General features: G+C 37.9%; 1 protein-coding gene across 1 annotated transcript in view; it reads left to right on the forward strand.

The window, feature by feature from the left end:
* The first annotated feature begins 4,645 nt into the window (after window positions 1-4,645).
* The window catches only part of LOC141445575 (uncharacterized), a 74,884-nt gene continuing 57,780 nt past the window's right edge, over window positions 4,646-21,749 (forward strand). The window contains exon 1 of the mRNA XM_074111412.1: window positions 4,646-4,880. Within this exon, the coding sequence (XP_073967513.1) occupies window positions 4,844-4,880 (37 nt within the window). The 5' untranslated portion in view covers window positions 4,646-4,843. The remainder of the gene's footprint in view (window positions 4,881-21,749) is intronic.

The raw sequence follows: 21,749 nt of genomic DNA on the forward strand, positions 1-21,749 counted from the left end.
ATAGGTCAAACCACAAGGCCACCACGGCTTTGCAGCAGATTTGCAGTGACAGAGAAAAAAATACCTCACCGACGAGGAACATTGTCGCAATTCTGGGCCCAAATACTTTGCGTATAGCAATCTCCCTAAGACTTGGGGCCAGAATATGCGTCCCCCACATATCGTTTGTGGCAAATGGGTGAATCAACCGAGACGACATGGTCTTTCAGTGTCATGAGCACCGGCGTATGGACCGTCATGGGACTATTAATGACCTGGTACGTTGGTAAGCTTGCCACCGCGTCAACTCTTTTGGCTTTAAAGACAGCAGCAGCTGGTATTTCAAGCATCCAAACGAGGTCAGACGGGGTCAGACGTGGGGGGGGGGTTGTTCGCGCGATAGAATCCGGAATACGAAAATTCGTCCAAGAACTAAAGTCACCGACATAGCTGGAAAAATAGAAAAATATGCAAATTGAAGTGGCAATGTGGAGGCCACATCGCTCAAAGAGCAGATAACCGTTGGGGGAGAAAAGTCGTCGAGTGGCGACCACGAACCGGAAGACGAAGCGTTGGCAGGCCTCCCACCAGGTAGACTGACGACATTGTGTGAGTTGCGGGAAAACGGTGGTAGATGCAAGTGGCGAGTTGTCGTTCATTGTGGCGTTCTAAGGGGGAGGCTTTTGTCCAGCAGCGGACGTCTTCCAGCTGATGATGATGATGATGAGACGGGGTCAACCTGGTGCCGTGGGAACTCGATAGGGTCCCAGGAGGTATGGTACGCTACACGTTTAATGTCGCTCTGGCACACATCCAGGCAACCAGCACACAAGCCGGCGCTGTGGCTAGTCAGACCTATGTACTCGTACAGGATATACAGCGCATGCCGTCTCCAGTTGGTTTAAGTCTCTAAGCTGTGCCCGGACGGGCACGTGCCTTCTACAATCGCTCTTACAAAGCGAAGAAGAGTAATGACCTTGGAATATTAAGATGCCTTTTTTGCAAATTGGGATCATTGACCGGACTGATGGACCACTTTTATAGACTACCTTTTAGCTGGTGAATTATAGCGTCCACCTTTTCATGGGCCTGATTTTATTGAGGCTAGACGAAGAGGGCAAAGAATTTACACTGAAAGCAGAGATACGCAAGAAAATTAGTAAAATAATTGAAATGTTTAATACCTAATTGCGATTATACACCCACAAAGATTATAGGTAAGTACCAAAAGGACTTAATCAAAAATATTTATTTACTTAAGGAACAGTCAGTATATATATCAAAAAGTAACTTGATAAAGCCATATAGAGAACTAGAGACTTTCTAATCTATAACAGTGTGTTATTTATTATTAGTACCTGGTCGACCGAGCTCCGTTTTAATAGAGATTAGACCAAGCTAGATCGATTTTTCATCCCCGAAAACCCCTACATACCTACCAAATTTCATCGAAATCGTTGTAGCCGTTTCCGAGATCCCCGAAATACAACGACATACTAGAATTGCTCGTTTAAATATAAGATTATTTTTAACTGAACAACAATTTAATGTTTCTGCTGACTGTGAGCTATTCTTATCCTTTTTTTGTAACTATCGTTAAATGCATGGGCAAACTTTAACTTTTATATAAATTTTTAATTTACGTTGTTCTGCTAGTATTAACAGTTAAATGAATTTATAATTTTTGTTTGAATTAAATACTTTCTTTCAATTTTCTTTCAGCACATTCGTCTTTCCGAAAGCGCTATGCTATTAAAAAGTGGCATGTAAAAGAAGCTTTTGCGGTCTACGCGCAAAATAAACGTTTTGATTTTGGGTTTCAATATAAGAGAGATGAATGCTCCTCAAAAACCTTTTCTTGTTTACGTACAGACATAGGCACGGCTTCGCCGCAAGTCACACAGTATGCAAAACAGATATGCGACTCGCATACGATATCGCGAATTATGTAGGTACGCGCACTTTAGCGAATACCGGAAGAGGATGTTTAGTCATGTATCGACTGAGTAATAGACGTTATGCCGATAAAAAAGGACAGCAATACTTAGATTACGTTCTTGTTTAATATCAAATATGAATATGAATTAAATCCGGTGAATGAATAGGCATTGGTGTTGTCGAGTTAATGATGGTTGTATTTTTAGGGTTCCGTACACAAAAGAGTAGCCACTTTACCCTAGCGGTTTCACCTACTCGTATTAGTCTCTCGAGCAGAGGATCTTGGGTTGAAACCCGGGCCCAAAATTAAGAGTTTTCCTCAAAATTACATTTAATTTTATCCTGAGATTTTTTTAAGGAACCTCTTAAGGAAACCTCTTGCAAAATAATTCAATTGTGTTTTTGAAGTTTCATATCCATACTAGGCCCGCTTGGAACTCATCATCATCATCATCATCATCATCAGCCGGAAGACGTCCACTGCTGAACAAAGGCCTCCCCCTTAGACCGCCACAATGAACGACAACTCGCCACTTGCATCCACCGGTTTCCCGCAACTCTCACGATGTCGTCAGTCCACCTGGTAGGAGGCCTGCCAACGCCTCTTCTTCCGGTTCGTGGTCGCCACTCGAGAACTTTTCTCCCCCAACGGTTATCTGTTCTTCGAGCGATATGGCCCGCCCATTGCCACTTCAACTTGCATATTTTTCCAGCTATGTCAGTGACTTTAGTTCTTCGACGAATTTCCGTATTTCGGATTCTATCGCGCAAAGAAACTACAAGCTTGGAACTACAAGCTCCGAAATCTGAGAGAAGACTTGTGCCGAACATTGCGACATGTATAAACTAGAAATAAAAGAACTGAAATGTGATATTCATGAGTGGGAAAGGACTCGAGAATAGGACTCTATCACTGAGGCTGTTCCTCAATCCGTCGGTCTGTTTGACTGTATCGCGCAAGATTGTGTGGCGACTGTAATTCCGTATCCGTTTTCATAATGCCTTATGATGTAAGTGTTATGGTGTAAGTTTGTGTTTTACTTTTTCATTTTGAACACATATTCCCCATAATTGTATCATTTAAAATGTTTTTCCACGGAGTATGAACGGTGAGCACTAGAAATGGGTTGTCTAAAATAATTAAAAAAAAATATATCCAACGCCTAGGCGATTACAACCGCATTCACCGTCTCTTTCAACAGTCAACACTAATATCCTGTACTGTGTGAGTGAAAGAAGTAGTTCTGATGATTCTGATTCCTAGCCCATTAAACAATAAGATTCTAAATTAAACGGGGTCTAAGAGGTCTTGTAAAGTATCAAAATGTAGATCACGGTTCGCAGTAGACATGTTTCTGTGACCACATCAGCGCATTGTCCCAGCGGTCCACGAACACGCTGAGAATACTGTTGGGGCTGGTAAGGAGCCGCGTCAGGCTCTGAAATAAACTAAATGCTTAGCAAAACTAGCACTGCTGATAATTCGAAAAAATACATCAACACAAACTATACAAAAGCCGTACTATCATCACACAGGGGCGGTACGATACGAACTTCGATTTTCGAATTTCGTAGTAGCCTTCCAGCAGGGAGGCGCACCGCTTGTGCATTATGGCAACGAAGCCGTCCGTCCGCACCTCCGCGAACATCCCTGGTGCACTACAGCGCCGTGGCAAACCCAACAGCGTCCTAAGGCACTTTCGCACTAGCGAGTAGCGAGCGTATTTTGTATGAAGGAAACAGTTAGTCGCGGTCGCGACTGATAAATATAAATCCCTAAGATTTTAAAAGTGTATTAGTTTTCTAACTGTAATGCTGTAATTTTTTATTGATAAAATAAATAATATATATTTTTTTTTTTTGACTGGATGGAAAATGAGCAAGTGGGTCTCCTGATGGTAAGAGATCACCACCGCCCATAGACACCTGCAATACCATGGGGATTGCAGATGCGCTGCCAACCTAGAGGTCTAAGATGGGATACCTCAAGTGCCAGTAATTTCACCGGCTGTCTTACTCTCCACATCGAAACACAACAGTGCAAGCACTGCTGCTTCACGGCAGGATTAGCGAGCAAGATGGTAGTAGCAATCCGGGCGGACTTTGCACAAGGTCCTACCCTGCAAATAAATAAATAAACATGTGTAAGTATAGAAAACCCACTCGTAACTCGCAAATGTGATAAGGCCCTATAGGTGTTGATATTGGACACGTATATCCCAGTTAGTAATGTTTATTACAAAACTAAGATTCATGCGATTAAAGTTGTGCTTAAAGTTGCTCTAACCGGATGGCAAAGTGGTTAGAGAACCTGACTACGAAGCTTTAAGGTCCCGGGTTCGTTTCCCGGCCGGGGCAGATATTTGCATGAATAATGCGAATGTTTGTTCTCGGGTCTTGAATGTTTAATATGGATTTAAGTGTTTATTTAAAGAGTGCTGTCTTCGCCAACAAACTGCTTAGCAGTTTGGCGAAAATATTTTTAAGTCGTTATTTTTGTAAAATGTGACGAATAAATAAAAAAAAATACAAAAATAATGACGAAACGCAAAAAAAAATTTTTTTTCGTTTTTTTTATAATAACTTTGTGAAACTAGCTAATAAGCAGCTTTGCTTACCCAACATTCTCAAACTATTGGAATAAATTAACCAATAAGTACACAATGTGGCGAGCACTTCCGATACGGTTGGCCGGCACCGGACGCCAGTTGCTTGGCGGTTAGTTCCCTGCACGGTTCCGAACCCCACACACGCCAACTCGTGCATTATAAAACAAGTTCAAACTAACTCGGAAATTCGAAGCGTACCTGAATTTTGGATAGCGTTTCAAACCAATTTGGGATACTTTTTTGGGATAAGTTTTTTGTGAAATGAGGACTTGTTGATTTGTGTTTTTTGTGCTGGATCACAGTTTTAACTTGGAAGGATGTGGTGGCTGGTGAAACTATCGATTGTTTTGCAATGTAAGTATGAAAGTTAATTTTATAACACATTTTACGTGAATTTTGCCGCGTTGGTTGCGCGTGCGCAGTGTCACCATCCCTCGTAGCAGCATCGAAGACTTGTATACAATTAAAATACTCGTACCTACTTCTCTTTCATCAGGCATAAATTGTTTCAAGAGTGAACGCAAAATCTATTTCTGTGTCAATTTTTTTTTACTGCCAAAATCGATTCTTTACTTTTATTTATTTCATCTTGTCAGAGTCTCAGACATTTTTTGCTTGATCTCGAAGGAATTCATTTACAGAATAAAGGTATAATTAAATTTAACTCGTATGAACTTGTAACTGTTTGGTACAAATGAAAAGTTATCGCAATAGTTTTATTTCAACGGTTATCCCTGGGAGAGTACCAGCGAACTGTTTACCAACTTACTTTTTCAGCTGATGTTAGCGCTGTTGGAAAACTAGTTATATTGGGGTTAATAAACAGAGACATCAGTTTTAAATTTGTTCACTTGTAAATAAGTTTGTGGGTAAAAGGAAACCTACTGTTGTAGTGGCAATATAATGACACATTATAACAATATGTACCTATATATTTCAGCTGATGTCTGTACGGTTCTTGAGGTATACATATAGCCCGGCGATGAACATAAGGACAGACAGGGCAGAGGCACGGACGTACAGTGTAACAAAATTGATTTGCTTCTACGCCAGAATTTTAGATGCCGAATCATAAAAAAATAGCACAAATTTTTTTTTTTTTGTAATGTTGCTTCATATCTTAGTACCTTCCAAAAAAAACAAAGATGTACACAATCGTGGTCAAAGATATCTTTACAGTTCCTTGTCATTGTATGCTATCTGACAATTTTATACAAAAGCTCAAACTTCAAACATGAAGTGACAGCGATAAAGTGTAAAGATATCTTTGACCTTAAACTATACCCGACATGTTTGGGACGCATGAAACTTAATGTGGCTTGAAAGAAATCCATATCTAGACCCACTACTGACTCAACTATTCGTAGTATAATAGGAAGCTCGGCTTCTTCATAAATTATTGGATAATTTATACCACCGATCGATAATACCTACTCCAAGCGAAGCTTGTGAATTTTAAAGTTGTTCAAACTTTTCCTATAGTGGTACGAATTTTCTTCACATTCCCTAAGGGGGCAGGTTTAATCGTGTTCCCTAAATTGTGAAGCGAGCATACTTTTTAATATGAAACTTTTGCTTTACTCGTACACGCAGCGAATTTTAGTTGTTTTGTTTTATCGTTCAAATTGGATTTTGTTTTAGCTTTCGTTAATTGTTATGTAATAAAATTGAGGAGGTAAAAATGTCTAGTTTTATTTTTAGGGAACTAATGGGACCCTATTATGAAATATTCGTTGCCTGTAAGTCCTTTAAGTTATCTATTCGTTTGTTCGGTTACTACGTTGAACACGATATCGACAGTACAGTAAAATGGGAAAAAACTAAAACTTTACATAATTTATAGAATCAGGCGATTTTTAACACACATGTCACACAAACCACATCGTCACCAGTGCCATTATAACGCTGAAGCGTTTCGAACTCAACCAGAGTTCATTCTCAAAACAACGCAACCGTTCACCATGCTAACAGATATTAGACTCACATTTGACACGACATAGTCATTATAATGACGACAAAATGTAAATGCATTCAAATGCCGTATTTTTAATGTTCATGATCAAATACAATTTTCCTATCAACTTCATTATTCAATAGAATGCTTGCTTATGAAACCACAAAGAGTTCACAAGTGACATTTGACAGCAACGTTCACTTGTCATAATGACTATGACAAGTTGACGATGGGTAATCGAACCTAATGGCTAGTTTGCATCAAACAACTGCTAGTGAGTAAAAAGGGAACTAAGCTGAACTCATACTAGGCTTATTAAATGACATGGACAGTGGCGCCACACGAGTCAGCATTTAGAAGTTTGTAGTGGCGCAGGACTATTGGCGACGAGTTTATGAATTTTAAAAAACTATTAAAGTAATTTGAGAAAGCATTTGTATAAATTGAGTTGCTTAAGTAAAGGTAGAAATAAGGCCTGGGTTTTTATTAGATATGATTAATGCTCTATTAGAAAAAAAAAAACAAATATTTTACTTATTTAATTAGATGTAGTTATGCAATCTTTATATTATTATTACCCCTGGTATGCATAAGACGCGGATCTTTGCCAAATTTAAGGCTCTTTTTTATTTAAATCAGTAGAACTTGTGCTTATTAAAACTGACTACATATTTATAATATTTTTTTAATTAACTTGCATATTTCAGCTAGCTAAGAATCGTCTTTAAAGTGCATGAAAATTCATGGAAAGATTTGCTAAAATCGTTATGCACAAATGAAGTTATGATATGTAGACCTCGCAAAATAGCTGAAATATGCAAAAAACTATTATAAATAAATAATATCACGGGACAATGCACACCAATTGACCTAGTCCCAAAGTAAGCTTAGCAAAGCTTGTGTTATGTTGTGTGTGTGGTACTTAGCAACGGATAAATATAATTATATACATATAGATACATACTTAAATACTTATTAAACACCCAAGACCCGAGAACAAACATTCGTATTTTTCATACAAATAACTACCCCGACACGGGAATCGAACTCAGGATCTCAAGCTTCGTAGTCAGGTTCTCTAACCACTAGGCCATCTGGCCGTCTAGCCGTATTATATGTATTTTCAAGCTACATGGCTCCACCATTTGTAAAAATAACCAAAAACTGAATCGATAAATGTACGTTGAATATCAAAATTTAGACAATCTCATGTGCAAGTACAAACACTATATTGAAGACGTTTATTTTTATTTGCTTAGTTACTACCATGCAAAGACTTTCCCTCTAGTTTATTCATCCATTCTTGACCTAGCCTCTTGCCATCGATATTTTCAAGTGTAATTATGCCACGATACCTGCAATTACTTGCTGTATGATTTCAAAAACCCAACCTCTGAAACAATGAAAAAATGGATCATGCTACTATAGAATTATCAAGTGTCGGTGAGGCAATTTCGTGTGAACTATCAATCTATTCGGTAACTAAAGTGGCCCTTAATTACTTTTGATATAACCTACTTTAAATTGTGCAACTAGAGATATTGGTCGTTTAGTGTCGCTTGTTATACCCGATTTTCTGCAGTTGTACCTAAACACATAATGCGCAAAATAATAATAAATATCATGTGACATTATTGACACCAATTGACCTAGTCCCAAACTAAGCAAAGCTTGTAGGTACTATGGGTACTAGGCAACGGATGAACATACTCAATACGTTTTAAACATCCAAGACCCGAGAAGAAACATTCGTATTATTCACACAAATGTGTGCCCTGGCCGGGGTTTGAACACGGGACCTAACCACTTGGCCGTCCGGTCGTCAAAATGTGATAAAAGTAAAAGTTAGTAGTACCGTAGCTTTTTCGGAGAAAAATCAAGCGCTTTTTTAGGGTCCCATACTTCAATAGGAAAAATCTGAACACTTATCGGAGAACTCACGTCAGACTGTCCGTCTGTCACAGCTAATTTACTCCGAAACTACTGAACCGATTATAATATTGTAAATTGACACATACAAAATCTAAGTCGGTGAGCTAAAGACGGGCAAAAATATGGGGGACACTTTTGGAGAGGTCAGGCTTTTTATAAAACTAATGTAACCGTTAAGGTTAGCTATTCAATAAATTAGGTTAGGTGAATCTATTCGTGATTTATTTCAAGACCATTTTGTAGAACCCTGTGGGTTAGGTACTGTGGATTTTGAAAATAGAATGCATGTATCCAAATAAAACATTTCTGTGAAATGAAAGGATACCCTTAAAAACATATTTAGGTATTCAAATTCCTTATCGTACGGAACTCTCTTCACGCGAGTCCGGCTCGCTTTTGGTTTTTAGGTCACGCTTTTATTCCATCAACTTCCACCGTAAAACCTAACGATTTTTCAAAACAGATAGAACTTTATCTTCTGCATATCTGTTTCTCATTTCGTAGTCAATTTCCTGTATATTCCAGGCGCAATGCAATCAAAAGGTTGACTCAAATGCATGAGCTCTTTGACATTTGACAGTCCTAAACGTTAAATCAGATTTGACATTTCCACGTTTCTAATCAAGTACCACGAAATTGTGTACAATAAGCATGGTTTTCGATTTCATTCGTTGAACTATGACAACAAAAATACGAATTAAATATTTCCGTGGAAATTGGGTCGCGTGCTTGTGTGGGACGCTACTTGCGTAGACACACTAGTTCCTTCCCACGTCCGCGGAACTGCAGGGCTACTACGAAACTCGAAGTTCGTATCGCATCGTCCCTCTCGCTCTCGTGTTAAATAGTATAAGTGTCAGAGAGACTGCACGACACGAACTTCGAGATTCGAGTTTCGTAGTAGCCCTGCAGCTACTCGTATTCAAGCTGGTGCTGGTGCAGCAGCAGAGGCGGCGGAAAAACTCAAAATAAACAAATACAAAGGTCTCGGCTCTCATTACAACTTTGTTCCATTCGGGGTTGAGACCCTAAGTCCGTGGGGGCCCAGCGCTAAAATTATCTTTAAAGAATCATCCAAATGTCTTTCGGATACCACAGGGGACCGTAGAGCTGGCAGCTTCCTCGCACAACGTATCAGCATTGCTATACAGCGAGGAAATGCTGCCAGCATCTTTGGGTACCATGCCGCGGGGGGATACTTTTTTAAATTTCTTTTAGTTATAGTATAGTTATTAGTTAGTTTTACTTTAAGTAATATTTTTTAATTTGTCTAATTTTAATGATTGTGTTACTAATATCTAGTTATCACGCTGGTAATGTGATTTCCATTGTAAATAAATACGAATTACAAATAAGCGTCAATTTTAACAAATTATCTAATGTAGGTATAGTCGAAGGCATAAATATCTATACAGTCATAGCGTTAAAATATATGTACATCGACCACATGTTTAGTGGCATAGAGGTGTACTCGTATATATATTTTTGATGCTGACTTAACCTACCTACTATAATGTCCATCATGAAACTGAGCTTGAAACACTAATGCTGTTTTATGATTTAAATTCTGATTTTGTAGCGCGTACCTTGATTTTAGAGAAGCTCGATATTTCGACACAGTTCCATGCGCCATGATCACGAGACGACCCCGAAATATCGCCGAAATATCGAGCTTCTCTAAAATCAATAACCCGAATTTAAATCATAAAACTAATGCTGTATCTCAAAGGGCCGGCAACGCACCTGTGAGATCCCTCGTGTTGACAGGTGTCCATGGGCGGCGGTGATTGCTTCCCATCAGGTGACCTACATGCTCGTTTGCCCCTCTTATATAAAAAAAATGAAACCCCACCCGGTATTTGCCACATTTATAGTTCCTATACTGCACGTGGCCAGTTTTTCGATTGCCAGAATGTGACTATAATATTGAGTATAAAAAGTCATTGCTATTATGGCCTTGATCTTTTAACCCCCATAATTCTACCTAAACTTTAATAAAGCTTCACCTTCACGGTTAGTTTCACCGCATGAACCTTACTCAGTAATTATGGATCATATTTTACGAGTATTTGAGTACGATTTAAGTAAACTGCAAAATGTACGCAATATAACGAGCTGTGGCTATATTCTATGTGCTCTAAGTGATACATAAATTGTTAAATAGTGAGAAGATGAATTTCACTCATATTTAAGTAGTAAAAAGTTACGTGCGTCATAAGGATATACAGAACTGACAGTGATATATCTATGGAATATTCTTGTACTCGTATCGAGTTTAAATAGGCGTTTTTGTTTAGAGAGTTCAAGTATGAATTTCGATCACAAACAGCTACGTATATATTATGTAAACTACTCATAGCTCTATGTATGTTACGAGATTACTAAAATTGAAACGTTTCTTGTTTTTTAGTACCAATTCTTTAATTTATTATTCCTTGATTCATTATTATTTAATTTACAATTCTTTAATTCTATTATTATTTTTGAAGTGCCAATGTAAACGAAAATTTTGGGTTAATTTTAGTTGTGTATCTGGTATACAGTTCCCAATCAGCTATTCTTCAGTTCAGCGGTTTAAGCGGGAAGAAGTAAAAGATATTAAAATATAAAAGAGATATTGAATAGTGAAGAAAGGAACTGAAGAAGCACAAAACCAAATTTAGGACCTCCTTTTTTTGGATTTATATTTATTCAGTTTCTTACTTCACAATTCCATCCTTAATTTATTTTTTGTTTCTTTTTTTAATAGACAAATTATTCACATATTGCACGTTTACTGTGCTTTTGGTCTGTAGCGGAATGAAAAAACGCTTTATGAATTCTTTATTATTGTTCATTCATACTTTTGTTTCAATGTATTTCGGTTGTGCAAACATTATGCAGTTTTCCTGCTATATAGTCTACAGTCCAAATTACTACTAAGTAATTCATAAAAATGTAAATTGTGCTTCATTTATTACTATGAAAAGCAAGAAGAATAAGAATACTACAAGAATATCGAGAACAACGCATCTGCAATACCCCTGGTGTTGCAGATGTTTATGGGCGGTGGTGATCTCTTACCATCAGGAGACCCACTTGCTCGTTTGACATCCAGTCGAATAAAAAAAAGAACTATCGTTAAGGTTACACATAATTATATCATATTATGGCATTTATATATCCCACGGTTGGGTACAGAGCTCCTCTCAGAATGAGAGGCTTGGACCGTATTTCCCATGCGGGTCCATTGCGGATTGGAAACTTCACAAGCACCAATTGGTTAATTAATAATTAAAAAAAAATAGAGTGAGTTACAACTCGAAACAAAAGACCGTAATTCTTCTTCTTTTTAATTTGAATTTTCAAAAAAACGAAGTTTCAAGCAACATTAACATTCTGGTTGTACAATAACCGAAGTTAAACCAGCCGTCAAATTTCCGGTTGAATAAATTTCGGCTTGCAAAAATTAACTTTACCAGAAATTTTAAGGAGCGTGACTTGATAGTAATTTAATTCACTCTTACTCGTAATCTCTTCCAAAATTTAACCTATTTGTTAATGGTAAAGCAAAAACTGTCCTGGAATAATTGAATCCTAAAATCGAAGCGGCGCAAGCGATGCGCGTTGAAGCGTACGTAATGCGGCCATAAATAATCATTTCCAGTCTTTCACCTGCCCTCGTATCCTGCTGACACCGATCGGAGCCGAGTTTGCACACAAAACGAGCCCCTGGCAGCTAGGGGACTAAAAATCTACCTTCATAAACACACTTGAGTAAAGAATGTGTTGAGAAAAAGCGGGCGAGCTAAGTCAATTTTTACGGTGTCACCGCCACCGTGTTCAATGCTTTAATTTACTGAAGGCAAAATATATTCACTTTTTAATTGTTTTACCTACATCCACATAATAACTTCCCAACAATAGGTTCAGAGACGATAAGCAAACCTATATTAGGAAATTTCTATCTTTGGCTGCATCTTAATGTTAACATCAAAATGTCGGTAAGCGGCACTTTAAATAGGTACTTACCTACATTCAAATTTAGAACATCTTCTTAAAAAAATAATCATGTTTGGTTGCGATAATCCAATGTAATATTTTTGAATCTCGAATATTACAATCGATTTGAAAATCAAAATCGACTCAAGATTAACTAAGAAAATACAGGTATATCTGTAAATACTCGTATTGTAGAATATTAGGCACATAAATAACTATTATTTGCGATGTGAAATTTCAATAAAAATGTGGAAAACATTTTAAACTCTCTCATTCTGAGAGAACACCTGTGTGGTGGGATGTGTAATAAACAAGTGATGTGATGATTAGATTTTTATTGTGAACACGTTGGTATGTCAGCATTTAATTAAAAATCATTAAAAAATATTAGCCTGTCCAGGATTTTTGTAGTAAATCCATTTCTAATATATACTAAATTATTACTAAAATATATTTCATTTTATTATCAGACCGGTGCAGATCTTTTCAAGTTCGGATCTTAGACCAGCAATGTCACGCCCACTGCCACTTAAGTTCGGCAATACTTTGCGACCAATATCCAAGTAAATAATCTCTCTCTTTATATATTTTGTAAACAAAACAAAAGAAACAAAGCCATCAAAGCGAAAAAATCAAAGGCAACATTAATGCAGCTAAACATTAATATCAACCGATCCCGCAGAACGCGCCGCAAGTCGCGCCAGATGCCTTGCCGTCGGCCGATGTAACTTACCAGTACAGTTAGTGGACTTAAATCGAAATAAGTTTATTTATATTTTTGATTACTAGCTTTTTTGCTTTGTTTTGTTGATTATACTTGCATTGTCATCCAAACTACATTTCCGTACCAAATTTCAAGTCGAAGCCATTAGCTGTTGAGGAGTTCCGTCTTGCGGAGACGATCCAGACCGGACCAGAATTTTGTTTGAAAAATATATTGTCAACGGATTTACATAAGTTTGCCAAATTTCAAGTCAATCCGACCACTGGAAGTGGGTCAAAATGAAATTGCAAGATTTGATCCCACAACATCAAGTGCAAGTACAAATAAAGGTTTGTAAAAAAATCCAGATAACATAATCAACCTTGTCAATAGGGGTGGGAGGGGGAGAGTATCCCCATGCTGAAGATAAATTAGAAATAATAAACATATAAGCCAGTGATATCATCATCATTAAATCAGCCGAAAGACGTCTCCCACCGAACAAAGACCTTCTCCAAAGAGTTCCACAATGATCGGTTTTATGCTGCCCGCATCCAACTAGCTCCTACGACCTTTACCAGATGATCTATTGGTTAATGTATTATTATATGTATAGTTCTATAGCAATCACATGAGGGTTTAAATTATCAAAGACCGTATTGTCTAACGCGCTGACTTTCGCGACCGCATTCTCCATTTCTTTCTAATCTCGCCTTATATCAGTCGGGCTACTACGAAATTCTAAAATCGAAGTTCATGTCTTACCGTCCCGTTGATAGTGATATTATTTCGTACGAGAGTGAGAGAGATGGCACGATACGAACTTCGATTTTCTTAGTAGCCCTACAGAATCGTCCGTCCCAGAACAGACCGTCTTGTGACAAAAAAAAAGTGATAGAAACGATTGCGAGTCCAAGTGTGCTAGATAACAATGGCCTCTGGTCATACTTTAGCCGCGCCCTCAATTTGTTTCTGCAGATCCGTTGGAGCTCAAACAGCTTCTAGGTAGACTGAAATAAAAGAAGTAGCGTTAAATGACAAAAACAAAGCGCTGTTTAATGCGATATGGCGTCAGTTAGCACAGTCGAACGAGCAGCGAACGCATTTTGTGCTTCACTGGCTGACGTTAGAGGGGAATATTCGCATGATCTATTGTAAACAATCTTTGTCTTGCAAATAAATCTGCTTTGTTAGATAAATGGAATGATATTGAATTATAATGAACAGTGGTTATCCGCGGCTTCACATGCGTAAACCATTTCGATTCGAGTTGAATTGAAATTCCGGGATTTTATTATTAAATTCTCCTAGGAATTCCCTAAAAAGACATCATTGTCATCATTAATGTTGCATTGCCAAAGATCATGATTGTTAATCCAGCGTTTGAGGTTTCAAGATTTTATACCGACCCCGTGGGAATTTCGAGATAAAAAGTAGCCTATGTGTCATCCGGTTGAAGAATCCAGAATACGGAAATTTGTCGAAGAACTAAGTAAAGTCATCGACGTAGCTAGACAAATATGCAAGTTGAAGTGGCAATTATGGGCGGGCTACATCACTTGAGGAACAGATAACCGGAAGGCGAAGCGTTGGTGGACTCCCACCCACTGGGTAGACTGAGGACATCGTGAGAGTTTTGGGGCAAACAGTGGATGCAAATGACGAGATGTCATTCATTGTGGCGTTCGAAGGGGAAGGCCTTTTTTCCGTAGTGGACGTCTTCCCGCTGATGATGATGATGATGATGACGATGGTGATGGTGATGCCTGATTAAGTCTCGAACGATGCCAACATCATGGGTAAAAGTCGTGAATGTTAAAAACATCATATTTAATTTAGCGTTAAAAATAAATAATAGAGCAGTGACGCGTTTTCGAAGGCAAATGAAAATATTGGTAAGGTTGTTTCAAAGCTGAAATAATAATAAACTTAAAATAATAGCTTTCACGAAATATTAGTTTATAAAAGTTAGGTTATCTTGGTTATTTATTAAATATAAATAACATCCCACTAATCCAACAAATATTATAAATGCAAATGTGAATATGTTTCTCTGTTACGATTTTATGCTCAAACTGAAAAGATTAAATTTAATATGTTAATAGTTGAGACCTTTACAGAAACATGAGATTATTTTTATCCCGGCAAAATGTAAACCTCTCGAGGGCGCGTGATAAACAAATCTTTCGAAGGCAAAGTAGCGGAAAACAGCCAGTAATAAATATTGTAAAATATTATAAAATCGTAGTTATAATCGACGATGACGTCCATTTTTGTTCAACACAGGCCCTTGGAAATTTTGAAATACTACAATAAACGATAACTCGTCTCTTCTATCCACCATTTGCCCGCAATGCGAGAACAGCCAAAAAGTAACGACATCATCCAGATTTTTTTATTTCAAATCTAACTATACTTAAACTGCAAACAAAGACCAAACAATGGATGTTCGTATGTTCCGGAATCCTTGAGTGTAGTTAACGCATGACTGCCTACAGTTGCAACGCGAGCGTTCCAATAATAATGCAACGGTGTTGGCTTAAAGTACTTTTACATGTGGTACGTTACTCGTATCTTCGTTCTACTCTGTTTGCTAACAGTTCACTTCAATGCAATTGCTGCTTCTGTTATCTTCCTACTGTAAGATAATCTGCTACCATCATTAGTAACTGTTATTTGCCTACTTATCATCATTATCCTATAGCAGTCCACTGGCTGGACATAGGCCTCCCCAATGAGCGCCATTTGCGCCCTGTCCTAGGCTAGACGTATCGAACTTCTACTAGCAGCCTATCGCAGATAATTACTCCACCTGCGCTACACTACGTTTGCCGATACGCGGTCTCCACCCAAGAACTCGTTTACTCCAGTGGTTGTCTTCGATAGATATGACCAGCCTACTGCCACTTCAACTTGCTAATTCTCAATTCAATTGGAAACTCATATCTTAGACCAAGTCTTCGCTTGCCTATAGTAATCGTGGTCAAATATAAGCCCATGTGAATTATAAAACTCAACGTGCTAATTCTCTGAGCTATATCGATGACCTTAGTTCTGTGTTGGAGTCTCGTTGCCGTTTTTAGCCATTTTGCCCACTTAAAATATAAAATAAACACAAATAAAGAAGACGTCCTAATATTTTATTTATTTCATTCTTGCTTTTCACATGTCAGAAAAGATCTTGCAAATTTAAAATGTTCAGCAGTGAAACCCTGCAGCGAACAGCAGTGCACTTACTTTAAACTAAGATTTAGTAAGGTAAAATTATAATGGTATTTTTCAGCTCAATACCCATGCATCCTCTTATGTTTATTTTAACTTGCCATTGCTTACAAAACTTTGCTCGCGTGATAAAGCCGGCAGTTGAATTCCATTTCCAAGGGTTTATATACTCAGCTGCAGAAAATTTGGCCCACTCTATACAAAATTACCTATTGCTGCATACATTTGAAGGCAAAATTTTCTGCCGCTCAGAATAATTCCTGTAGGAATGTCTAAAAATTAGATCGCAGTCGTCATTTACGTCGTGTGAAATTACTAGTGAAAATTTCCCGCTAAGTTCGCGGTGAATCTGGAAGCAACTGGAGGTCTAATGGACGTCCACTTCAATGGATTGGAGGTCCAACCTCGCGTTGCTTGGATTAGAAGCGACCTGCATCCACCGTGAACGAAAGGCTTTAAGCAGGTCATTGGTCCATCCCAGTTAGGAGACACCCTGTGCTACGCTTAACGATTTGCGGTCTCCATTCGAGAACTTTTAGGGTTTAAACAGCTATCTATTTCCCATGCTGTATGGCCTGCTCATAGCCACTTTAAGGAGCTAATTCACTTGGCTAACCCCAATCATAATTTCTATCTCACATATACTCTCTCTACTCTCACGTTACTCTTACTCCTATATTCTTTCGTTAGATTGTCGCCTCCACGTTCACTTATCGTATATTCATACGCTTCACAATAAAATACTGAATGAAACTCAAAAAAGTCGGCGTCGAGGCCGGGTGTTATGGTAATGCGAGCAGATAAGTTTTGAACTCTGGACTGTATAACGATCGGAAAGCGTACAAACGTACCAAGGATATAAAAGTATTAGACAGCTCTTCTTTTTCTAGCTAGGGGATAGTGACCATATTGTTTTGTTGAAAGTTCCGGTCCTTTTAACTTAACGCAACTAGGTTTTTTGATAATCTTTTTTTAACAACAGCATAGTGAAAGTTTGAGGCACTAAAAATTGGTATAACATATATCTATATCTCACATACCAAGGGAACAAATGGGCATAAACAATTGAACGAAAACATGAAAATTAAACTATGACCTAACTCATCGAGTCTGCCGTAATAAAATATTGGAATATATTATATAACGCAACCTAACCAACAAAAGGTTGCAAAACGCCCGACCTTGTCACTTCAAAGTTCAATATCTCAAACACGGCTGAACTGATTTTGATAAAACATGGCTAAGAACCGTCGGTAAAAAAATTGCTTTCAAATAAAAAAACCGCATTCAAATTGGTTTAAGAGCTACGGTGCCACAGACACAGACATAGCGGTCAAACTTATAATACTCCTTTTTTTGCGTCGGGGGTTAAAATCAAATGCGAAGCTACCAAAGTTAGTTTTTTTGTACAAACTCTTCTCTGCAGAATTTGTAACTTCCCATTGACCTATGAACTTGAAATGTTAAATATCAAAACAAATCAGATTTGTTCATTGAAACTTCCTAATATTCATTATTTTTTTTAGATGTACCTCTGGGTTTTTAACTTTTACAAACTTTTATTCAACTTGCAATGTGTATGTACTCATAATATATACCTAGTACCATCCACGAAGTTACGTGATTTTGTAAAAATTAGACATTGATGACATTGTAATAAGAACCACGGCACGCGTCATCGTGAATGACTCTACCTATAATGTGCAGGTCAAATTTTGCAGAGAAATTTGACCCATTTCCAGTCGTCAGATGGACTTGAAATTTGGCATACTTATGAAAATCTGGTGATCATACAATAATCTGGCAGTGACAGCCAGGAGGTAGTGCGGCCAGGATCGTCTTCGCGAGACTGAACTCCTCAACCGTTATTGGTATTGACTTGAAAGGTACGGAAATATAATTTGGATGACAATGCAAGTACACAGCAGTGCAGTGAGTCTACTTATGACCACGGCCACTGTAATGTAGTCGAAACGTCGAGTAAAATATTACTCGTGTGTTTAGCGTGATAAACCCTGTTTGTGGTTGGCTATATGAGTGAAAATCTCGAAAGTTTAAAATGCACGTACAGTCAACAAAAACTACAGTCAGCAAAAATCTTGTATTGAAAATGAAATTTTTAATTAAAACTTAAATTATATTTTCATACTTAATAAAGCTTAATTTCTAGAAGTAAATTTTTTCAACGACAAAATCAAACACTTACTGAAACTTCTCGAAGTTCAGGGTAACCCTAATGTAGAAAACTTTTAACTTACTCCGTCGCTCGCTTTAAAAATTCAGAAGCAAAAGTGACATGCGACTGAGCTAACTTATTAACATCCGTGGAGTCACTTTCAGGATCGCTTGCAAACTTTGAATTATTCTTTGCAAGTTTGACATCGGAGATTCCTTTTAGGTATTCATTAGGACGAGGAAGAGTTATGTGGATGATGTTTATCGAAATTATGAGGCGTAAGATTTTGATGTCTTCTTGCTGTCGTGACATTTTGACATCGTTTAGGTTGCAAATTTAACGATTTAAAATTCTAATAACAAAATGAAAGATGTACGATAATCCCTACATTAAATTTACAATAGTTGAGTGCGTAAAAACTTTTTGTAAGATGTAAGATTATTTCGTAACAGCTAGTCATAGGTAAATGTGTCGTTTTTTTTTCTTTGACCTTGTCTCAGTAATCTAACTCATTGTTGAGATATAATTTGTTACAGTATGTACCTAAACCGTGATTATCTTTATTGAGTTCCCGATTTTTTGATGCAATCATAAGAATCATCATGCTTTCAAAAAATAGCATTTCTCGAAGGTATTTACAGACTACGTCTCATAGAAAGTCATTAAAAATCATTATTAAAAACTAGAGAAGATCTTGAATACCATTTTCATGATCAAATAAAAAAAAACTCAGTTAACGTTTTTAAAGAAATTCAGTCAATACATCGTCAGCCAAATGACACTGTAAATGATATCTTCTTTAACCCCTTGGCAATTTTTATTTTGTAGAAGTAATACTAAGTAAAACCAATAGTTTTTAAGGTTCCTTACTTTGTACTTGTGTTTTTAATATTCAGTGATCTAAGTAAATGTATTCTTAAAGCATATGGCACTCGCTACGGCTCGTGGTTATGAAAGACATGCGGACTTAAAAACCATCGTGTGTGCGAGAGCGCAATTCCTGCCTGTTAAAAAACTACTTTTGTGCCTTTATCTTGCGAGTAACGAGGGTTCCGTATTTACACAATAGCATTAAATTGAACTTTGCACTTTATCATAACATCATGTTATTATTTATCGTTCTTCTTCGTCTTTTTCAGCCTTTTTCAACCTTCTCGGTGTAGGGCTCCTTCAATTTTTTCTTCGTCGCAGCATTGAGCTCAATTTGAGCCAGCAACCTTTTTCAAATTCGTCGCTTTGGTCTACCCTGAGGTCGCTTTTCCCCCATGGTTTCATCAAAGACGGCCGTAGAGCACTCGTGGCTCATGTTGTTGGTCTCATGGGTAGATTGAGTGATCGTGGTGGCATTTTGTTATACTTTTATAATCGTTTCCACAAAAAATTGCACGCTCTAGTGCGATTTCAGACAATCGTTTTCTCTACGCGTATACGTCTTTTTTGGCATAATACATGCATACACGCTCGCTAGATTAAAGTGAATACGCGTGTATGCACTCATTCCTGTGTCGAAGAAAACAAAACCGCACGTGTACCCGCGTACGTGCGCTTCCAAAATACGAGTTTACACGCGCAAATAAAACACTAATTTTAAATCGCCCTTGGGCGCGGAACCCTAAAAAGCACCTTTGTACCGTCTTGCGGCCACCGAGGCGTGAACATACGTTTGGTCGCGTGCTATGAACCTGATATGGACTGCTTTTGAAGACGGGTGGCGTATCAGGTTAATTGCCTTGAAGAAAGTGTGCTTTGGAATTTATGATTAAGATTGACCTTTGTTTGTTGTTGGAAGGGTTTTATAGATTTTTTTAATGAATTACTTTCAATAAAATAATGGCCGCTACCTATTCATGTAATTCATAACGAAGTATAATAAATAACGTAATTTTTCGTATAAAAATTGTGTATTTGTACGTACTGTCAAATACTCCCCGCTTCCCCCTCTCTATCCCCTCCCCTTAGGCCGACAACGCACCCGCAGTCCTAATAATGCTGTAGGTGTCCATGGGTGGCGGTGATCGCTTACCATCAGGTGACACGCATGCTTGTTTGCCAGTTATAAAATAAAAAAAATACTACTCACTATTCACTGTCTAAGTAATTGCTATACTTTTTGCCAGCTCCCTGTTACTCATAACTACATCATCCCAACCTATATACGTCCCACTGCAGGGTACAGGCCTCCTCTCAGAATGAGAGAGCTTGGGCCGTAGTTCCCACGCGGGCCCGGTGCGGATTGGGAACTTCACACACACCATTGAATTGCTTATCAGCTTTATGCAGGTTTCCTCACGATGTTTTCTTTCACCGTAAAGCTCGTGGTAACCACCGTAATTTCAAATGTAACTGTGTACATTGATACCCCGAAATCCACACTAACAGTAAACTATCATTTCCAACACCGCACACCAAACCATATGCCATATGTTACCCTCAAATGGCTTAAGAAACTCCATTGTGCTATCGCCTTATCGACGGGACGCGGACGGTGCGCACGCGTCGACACGGTACAACGCACCGATACACATGCTAATTATTATACTTGGCTTATTGCAGCGTGGGTTCCGTTAATAATTAACTTTCAGGGGCTGTTTCACCATCTATTGATTAGCGTTAACCGACGGTTAAATGTGATGCCGTCTCCGTCTATTCGAACAAAACAAATAGAGACGGCATCACACCTAACCGCCAGTTAACACAAATCAATGGATGGTAAAACAGCCCCTTAGAATAAGAAAAGTGAGAAATTTTGATATGGTAACGCACCATATTAGTAAATTAATGCGGAACAGCAATAGCTCACACCGATATGGCTAAAAAGTCATATATTCGTGACTGAGTTTTGGAACCCGGTCTGTAATGAAGTTAATAAATTTAAATGAGAAGAGAGAGAGAGAAGATTTATTTAACTACACATAATTATTTCATACCTATAGGTACAGAAGATAGATAGATAGATCGAAACTTTATTCAGAACAGTATACAAAGCTCTGACAACCTTCGAAATAAGAAAAAAAATAAAGTTTATTAATGTCACAAAATACCCAATACATATATTAACATTAAACATGCACTTAAAATAAAATTAATTTTGTTCTTCACAAATTTGTTAGATGATAGATTATGTTTGGTAGATGATGTTTGTCGATGTCGAGAATAGGCGCTGACTCAGCATAAAATGCTGCAGTAAACTGCAGTGCTGATATTGTGCCAGAAACCTTCGATGGCTGCTGTACAAGACAATCAGTCTGTGCTTTT

Source organism: Choristoneura fumiferana, chromosome 2 (genome assembly GCF_025370935.1).
Source record: "Choristoneura fumiferana chromosome 2, NRCan_CFum_1, whole genome shotgun sequence".
In the NCBI taxonomy this organism is placed as follows: Eukaryota; Metazoa; Arthropoda; class Insecta; order Lepidoptera; family Tortricidae; genus Choristoneura; species Choristoneura fumiferana.